This window comes from Parambassis ranga, chromosome 24 (genome assembly GCF_900634625.1).
Source record: "Parambassis ranga chromosome 24, fParRan2.1, whole genome shotgun sequence".
NCBI lineage: Eukaryota > Metazoa > Chordata > Actinopteri > Ambassidae > Parambassis > Parambassis ranga.
Genome location: NC_041043.1, coordinates 7013065 through 7020855, shown reverse-complemented (window position 1 = coordinate 7020855; position 7791 = coordinate 7013065). Strand labels below are relative to the sequence as shown.

The 7791-nt window shown below is 40.3% G+C and overlaps 2 protein-coding genes across 2 annotated transcripts; one reads left to right on the top strand and one right to left on the bottom strand.

Moving 5' to 3' along the window:
* Positions 1 to 452: 452 nt before the first annotated feature.
* On the bottom strand, positions 453 to 1432 carry rps29 (ribosomal protein S29). Its single transcript, XM_028398004.1, has 3 exons — positions 1331 to 1432; positions 731 to 830; positions 453 to 569 (listed from the first exon to the last, which is right to left on the bottom strand). Exons 1-3 carry the CDS (start codon positions 1390 to 1392, stop codon positions 561 to 563), a joined length of 171 nt encoding a protein of 56 aa, XP_028253805.1. The 5' UTR covers positions 1393 to 1432; the 3' UTR covers positions 453 to 560.
* A 922-nt stretch (positions 1433 to 2354) lies between these two features.
* On the top strand, positions 2355 to 7362 carry mgat2 (alpha-1,6-mannosyl-glycoprotein 2-beta-N-acetylglucosaminyltransferase). Its single transcript, XM_028398003.1, has 2 exons — positions 2355 to 2540; positions 5556 to 7362. The coding sequence occupies exon 2, from the start codon at positions 5813 to 5815 to the stop codon at positions 7211 to 7213; it is 1401 nt and encodes a 466-aa protein (XP_028253804.1). The 5' UTR covers positions 2355 to 2540; positions 5556 to 5812; the 3' UTR covers positions 7214 to 7362.
* The last annotated feature ends 429 nt before the right edge of the window (positions 7363 to 7791 follow it).

Sequence of the window (7791 nt, the reverse complement as noted above, 5' to 3'; positions counted from 1 at the left end):
TTTCATGCCGACTTTAATTTACTGCTCTTTACTGCACTACAGTTTATGTTTAACAGCAGTAAGAACCATTTCCCCCTTTTCTTTTCGATGTCATTACCCAAGTAGAGATGTAATTGTCAGTATAATTAAGAATGAAAAAAGCCTAGTGACTGAGCAGAAAGAAATGTTTGAACACATGTTTAAGCTGCCTAGATTTTTTTTTTTTTTTTTTTAAAATCACATAATGACAAAACACCTGGAAGTGAAAGCAAATCAACACCTCAATCACCCTTATTGAAGAAGTCATTTTAAACTGCAGATAATATGCTGAACATGCAATAAAGTATGTTCCAGAAGTATTTTAACTCTATATTTCTACCACTAGATGTGTCATTACTTAATGATTACTGATAATATTTGCTTTATCTCTTCCACAAAATAAAAGACAGCAGATAAATAACCACACAGCTCAATCTAGTTGGAACAAAGGAACACATTTATTAGCAATGTTGAATTATCCCATCATGGCCAGCCGTCCAATGATCATTACAACCATCTGAGGACGTGTCAGCATAGGACATCTAGTCGAGCTGTACAGAAAATAACAGAAGAGTTAGTTAAAGGTGCATTAAGGTCATCAGTGGAGTCAATATGCAGTCAGTCAATGAACCACAGGTGTACTATTGACACGTGAACTACATGTCATGAATATGACCTGATCTTATATCTTATTATAAATAACAAAGCTTACCTTGACAAAGCCGATGTCTTTAGCGTACTGTCTGAAGCACTGGCGGCACATGTTGAGCCCGTATTTACGGATCAAGCCGTGTCTGTTCGAGCACACTCGGCTGCAATCACAAATTATATTATATATTATTATTATTATTATTATATTCCCTCACGGAGTTCATTGACTGTACTGTACTTGCAAGAACTGTTCATTCAAAGTACGGAAGTCCCTGAAGCAGAGATGGTTAGCATTTGAGCTGCCGTTCAGAGCATCCCGGCTAACTTTAGCTATAACAACCTAACGATATCATCGGTGTAATAAACTAACCATCTTATATCAACATTTTTTCTCTGAAATTAAGCTAGAGGTCACCCACTTAAAAGTTTTAGTTAATGCAGGCAGTCAACCAAAGTTTCAATGACACCGCGGGGCTAACTTAACGCTTAATGCTAACAAGGTAGTAAGGCGCATCATCAACCGCCATATTGGCTCAGACTCAGCGCCCATGCGGTGCACATTTTGAAGCATTTTTTGCGACATTAAATAGCCACAAACAACTTTAAAGTCACTCGATTACGCACATCAACTGACAAATGATAAAATAAAGCCAACACTGACCAGGAGCGAGATCCCTGACCGAATTTTCTGGGGTGACTCCAATAGAGCTGCTGATGGCCCATCTTGTCTCTTTTCGCTCGAGAATCGGAAAGGAAGAAAGACGGTGGCGCATGCGCAAATGAGTCGTTTAGATGCTCTGCTTCCGGCATTAAACATGTGCAGCGCCCCCTAGTGGATGACAAAGCTTATGTTCTTTATAGTACATTTTAAATTAAAAGTGACGAAAAATATTGACTTAGTGTTTTTCATTACATATAATACATTTATGTAGTCTCTGAATAGTAGGTTGAATGGTGGTTTTAGAATCAACATTTAATCATATAAAACGTCATGTGTCTTTAATGATCTGTGGAAACCCCAACCTATCTGACCCACAATCAAAACATTGATAGAATAGATACTATAGATAATATTTAATAACAAAACACACACTTTCCATAAATACTAGCTTTGAATCTTGAGAGCATCTGCTTTGCAGGCTGAAGAATGACAACGCAGCATGCAGTGGATCAGCATGCAGGTGGCGTCATATCACTATTCCATATGTCCACAAGTTGCATTGATTATTTAATATTGGGCTATCAATTCAAAAAAATAGTTATATTATAAGGTTAAATGTTTCAGTATTTATTTACATTGATTGCAGATTTTATGATTAAATATGACAAAAGTCATAGAACAACTATTTCATTAGAAAGTAGTTTTGTTTTTTTATGACCTTTGAACAAAGGATATCTATTTAAAAGAAGAATCAGTGCTAAAGTGTAATAAAAAATGTAAATAGAGGAGATGCAAGAAATACAGAATATGATCAGTCTTATAGTTATATATAGTTTATATCTGATTCTGTACTTGTTTATTTTTTTTTCAGTTTACCGTTTAAAGCTGATCTCCAGCTGACTGAGGCAGACATTGGGCTGGGCGTATGAAGCTGTGTGAACTTGTGACCTAAAGGTAAATGATGAAAGGAGAAAGGAGTGAGCAGCAGCAGCAGCAGCAGAGACTGATGTTATTTAGGGTGTTTGGCTGCCCCCCGCTGGACCAGTGCATTGTGGGACAGCGGCAGGCAGTGGTTCCGTATTTGTGATTTTCACAGCTAGCCGATAGTTGCGTTTCCATGCAGCTCGTTGGAAGGCATGGAGGAGAACGGGACGCCGCCGTACTGATGATGTGTCTCGGTGAAAGGACCACACGGCCTCCCCGGTTTTAGGTAAATGTTGTAAAACGTGGTTGTTTTTTGGGTTTTTTTTGGTTCGACATGGACGCTGTTGTTGGCGAGGTTTGGTCTGGACGGGGCTGCTCGTAAGTTGCTAGCTGAGGAGCCGTTGCTAACTTACCGTTAGCATTTTCTGAATGCTCGCTGTCAATAAATAAATAAATTAGAAGGACCCGATGCTATAAAGCCAGTTGTTGTTTTCGTCTGCTACGAGAGCTTTTCGTGTCAAACGGCGATATATTGGAAACTGAATGCAATCATTAAATCGATCAGACTCGAAGCCTGCTCGGTGTGGCTGACAGCGGCCAATTCAGGACAGAAAAACTAACGGGTTCCTGGGAAATATTTCGTACATACCCGAACATAAAATACAATACGATGCAGACATTGACGGGATAAATTGGGTCGAGCTATGAAGATATATAGTGGATAAAAACAGCAACACGTTTATCTGCAGCGAAAAAAACATCATAGTTTACTGGCAAGCAGCGAGTGTTTGGAAAGCGTTCAAACTGGAAAAGCTGAGCATGCACATTACAAAGATACGTGATGTATTTGCTGTTATATCATTCAATTTGGTACAACATATTTGGAATATTGCTGCATCTGAGTGCATGTTTACTGGTAGCATTTTAGACCAGCAGCAGTAACCAGGAATGTGTTTACTTGTGTTATCATAGAAGTGAGAGGGTATCAAATGGCCCCTCCAGTGTTAGTGACACATTGATACAAGGTCTGGTCTGGACGGGATGGGACCATGTAGCTGGGTCTCCAAGCAGTCAGACGACAAATTAAGGGTCAGGTAGAAAGCCTGAGAAACTAATTTAATTTAAAAAAAAAGATATGGAGGTTTGCTCAGCAGATATGAGCAGAAATCAATATTGATAATGTAGTTAAGGGTAGGAGTAAATGCAGGAGAAAACAAGGGAGCAGTAATCAGCATTGATAATGTAACTTTAGATGTTGTAGTGTGAGGAGGATAAGGTGTGCACTAAATCTTGTTAATGGCTGATTTATGAGGAAACCAGTGGCCTGTTGTGTACAGCTCCAGAAGGCTAGATGATATTATTTATCAAATGCAGTTGGAATCAGCAGTATCATATTGCCATCCCGCAGCACTTTACAACTGTTCCCTGTAGACATGTGCGCTTGTAATATAAATGTATATACAATGTATGTAATGTGTAAATATGTAAACTTTGTAGAAATGGTTGCAAATGGAAAAATTTAATCACCATTTTATTCTGCCTTTAAACTCCACTATGACTCACAGGCAACTTTTCCCAGACTTGTTCTGTAGATATAGGCAGTCCATGTTTTATGTCATTCAGTGATGTTGATGTCATGGTGCTGGATACATCCAAACATTAACGCTATACACTTAACTAAACTAAATGAACTAAGTAAAAGTAAAACTTTTGAACTGTAGGACTTTCTAAAGAAACTTTTACTCTCACAATTCATTTTACCACTAAAAGCAATGCACAGTCCGTTAAACTCTGCAAGTACATCAGACAGGTGTGTAATAAATGCATCACATGCAGGTAATACACATGAATAATTATGTTAATAATACATGAATAATTTACAAGCTCATTCTTGAAACATGTCATCCATAGGCGCATAGAGTCTGTATTCCTTACAGCAGCTTCACAAATGGCTTTTAAATGGACACTCTTACTTACGAACATTTAGCACTACTTTGGAGGATTTCTCCTGCTAAATAAGCTAATTTGTGAATATGGTCTCATGCCTTTTGGAAGAAGCCATTAAAGCTGTGAAAGGACTCTTTCTTTACCACCCACAAAAATAGATTATATGCATAGGCGTAGCTACCATTATATCAGAGCGGGATGTGTCCCCCCCACATTTTAAAATGACCCGTTTGGACCCCCCCACATTAACTGAGTAGGAAACTCCACCTAATGCTGTTTCGATTGCTCGTGAAAAAATCTGTTCCACTTGATTCATAAGAGAATAACCTCACAGCTGAAATCCACTCCCGTTTCCCTTGTTACCACAGTGCTACAATACCGTTACTATAGTAACAGACCTAACGAAGCCAGTGGCTTTGAGCAAGCGTAAGTGACCGCAAAGAGAACCGCCAGTGCTGCTCGAAGCTGGAGGAGGTAACGTCAGTGCCATCCCACAAAGTCTAACTCATGCTAAAGCCTTACTCTTTTGTTACATGGACCTAGGTGACGATAGGTTGATGTTAAATCAACTTAGAAAAGTTGGGAGGAAGCTACTGTTTACTTTCAGTTACAGTAGACGGTATTATTTGTCCGGCGTTTGCCTTGAGAAGATTCCGAACAAAGACATGGGAAGTTATAGTTGTTTTCGGCATTAACCCATATTGTAATGAGGCCAGGTTAGCTTTTGTTAGCCTGCTAGCATCAGCCTCGCCTAGCCAGTGCACATAGCCACCTGCTCGTATTCTTATCAGCAAGAATAAAATAAATGTAATGGACCGTCAGGACACAGTGGTGCATTATATGAACAGGGAAACACTGATGTAGCAGATACGGCAGTGCATCATTATACAATAAACACATCCACAAGGTTTGTTGTGAATTAAGTAGTTTTATAAGCAAATAAAAATAAAGACATGCATTTTTTTTGTAAGTTAGTATTTTTAGTGTTTCAGTATTATCTGCATTAAGCAGTTTGGTTCATGGTCCAACAACTTTTTGAAACTCAGATGATGAGAAGACCGCTGTGTTCAAACAAAATATGTTTTGTATTGATGATAGCTTATTGTTTTTAACTTTTTAAAGCTCACTTATATTGGTTGTTGAAAAGTAATGCGCAATCATCATCTCCTAATATTTGAGGTTGATACTGAGATCGAGTCAGAGGCAGGGCCATCATGTAGGGCCAGTGGAGAAAGTGATAACAGGGAAAACTCAATCAGGGGTCACTTCACTGTGTAATGGATAAGAATCTAATGTCTCAAATCTTTGCTCAACCCTAACACTCACTCCATTTCCACCTTTATTTCCCATTCAGGTGGTTCATGCACACTGCTACCCTGGTTGCCTCCCATCAACCATCATGCCTTATGGAATTTCCATTTACCACCAGTGACACTCCAGTTGGATCCATGTTTACAGTAACACTCAATTTTGCCAACAATTAGCCTCCTAACAGCTTCTTTTTAAATCAGGCTTGCTCCCTGTGCATAGTACAAGCACACAACGAAAACTTCTTTTTTTCCTTCTCTACACTCAACTTCTCTGCTTTTTGAAAGAGGCTGACCCTCTATCATGAGATTCCGAATCTACAAGAGGAAGGTGGTGATACTGACTCTGGTGGTTATCATCTGTGGCTTAGCTTTCTGGAGCAGTGGAAGGCAGAAGAAGAGCGACAGTGGATCGTTCCCTAAGGAGGTGGAGATGGTGAAGAGGAGCAGCAGTATTAGCAGCAGCAGCAGTAGCATCAACAATCATATCCAGGTGCAAGCCACACCTGCTGTCAGCCGAGCCCCTGTACCACCACCTATCATACAAGGAAATGACACGCACCAAGAAAAAGCAATGGACAAATCCAAAATACCTAAGCCGGAGGTAGATAACACAACTCTAGTCTACCGTGGAATTGTCTTCCAGCTAAACTTTGACCAGACAATTAGAAATGAAGAGCAGTTTAAGCGACAGAAGGATGACCTGGTTGTGGTGGTTCAGGTCCATAACCGACCAGACTACTTGAAGCTGTTAGTGGATAGTTTGCGTAAGGCCAGAGGTGTTGAGAACATACTGCTGATATTCAGCCATGATTACTGGTCTCCAGAGATAAATAAAGTTGTGGCCTCTATTGACTTCTGCCAAGTCCTTCAGATCTTCTTCCCCTTCAGCATTCAGCTGTACCCCCAAGAGTTCCCTGGACACGATCCCAGGGACTGCCCCAGAGACATCCCGAAAAAAGACGCCTTAAAGCTGGGATGCATCAATGCAGAGTACCCTGACTCATTCGGCCACTACCGCGAGGCCAAGTTCTCTCAGACCAAACACCATTGGTGGTGGAAGCTACACTTTGTATGGGACAGAGTCCGAGCCCTAAAAGATCATAAGGGTCTGGTTCTCCTGATTGAGGAGGACCACTACATGTCTCCGGATTTTATCCACCTCCTAAAGCTGATGACGGCTCTCAAAAGGGAGCAGTGCACTGACTGTGACATCCTCTCCCTGGGGAGCTACAGCCACATTGGCTACTCTAGCAAAGCCAATAAGGTGGAAGTAAAAGCCTGGAAGTCCACTGAGCACAACATGGGGATGGCTCTTAGCAGAGAGACATACCAGAAACTCATCCAATGCACTGACACATTCTGCACTTACGATGACTACAACTGGGACTGGTCTTTGCAGCATCTGACGGTGTCCTGCCTGCCGTCTTACTGGAAGGTCATGGTGAGCGAGGCACCAAGGATTTTCCACGCTGGAGACTGCGGCATGCATCACAAGAAGGTTTCTTGCATGCCCATCAGCCAGAAAACTAAAATAGAAAACATCTTACAGAGCAGTGGGAACCAGCTCTTCCCCAAAAACCTCCTGATAACAAAGAGACTGCCAGCCAATGGGGCTGGAGGGGTGGCCCCACATGTCAAAAATGGGGGTTGGGGAGACATTAGGGACCACGAACTCTGCAAGAGCTATGTTCGATTACAGTGACCTTAATTGCTACTATTATATATTATGTCTCTTTTTGCATCCTATATAAAGAAAAAGTAAATCTTTATGGACTATTCTTCATATTGCCTGTTTTATTGGATTGTTCCAAATAAAGACGAATGTTGGATTTTTGGCTTCTTTAACACAAACATGTCTTGACGTTGAATTATTTAAGCCTGCAATGTTTTGTAACGATAATATCTTGAAGAATATATTGTTTTTTCAAAAACAAGATTAAAATAAGTCTTACATGTTTCTCAAATTTATTAAAGACGTAGAACATCTCTACAATGGAAAGTACAGGCAGGTTATAAGTTTGTTAAATCTGCGGACTTTACGTCCTACTGTGCAATTAATTCAAAGATATTTATATCTCACAAATTTTGCTGAGATCAAAAGAGATCCGTTGAGACGCCTTGTCCCAATTAAATAATCTCCCACTTATCTTCAACAGGTTTATAGAGCACATCGGAAGTCTTTGTGCTCCTGCGGCTGTAGAAAGGATGTCACTCAGAGTACACAGTATGGATAAATATATAATACCCTTGCTTACATGACATGGCACACTCCTCAACAGT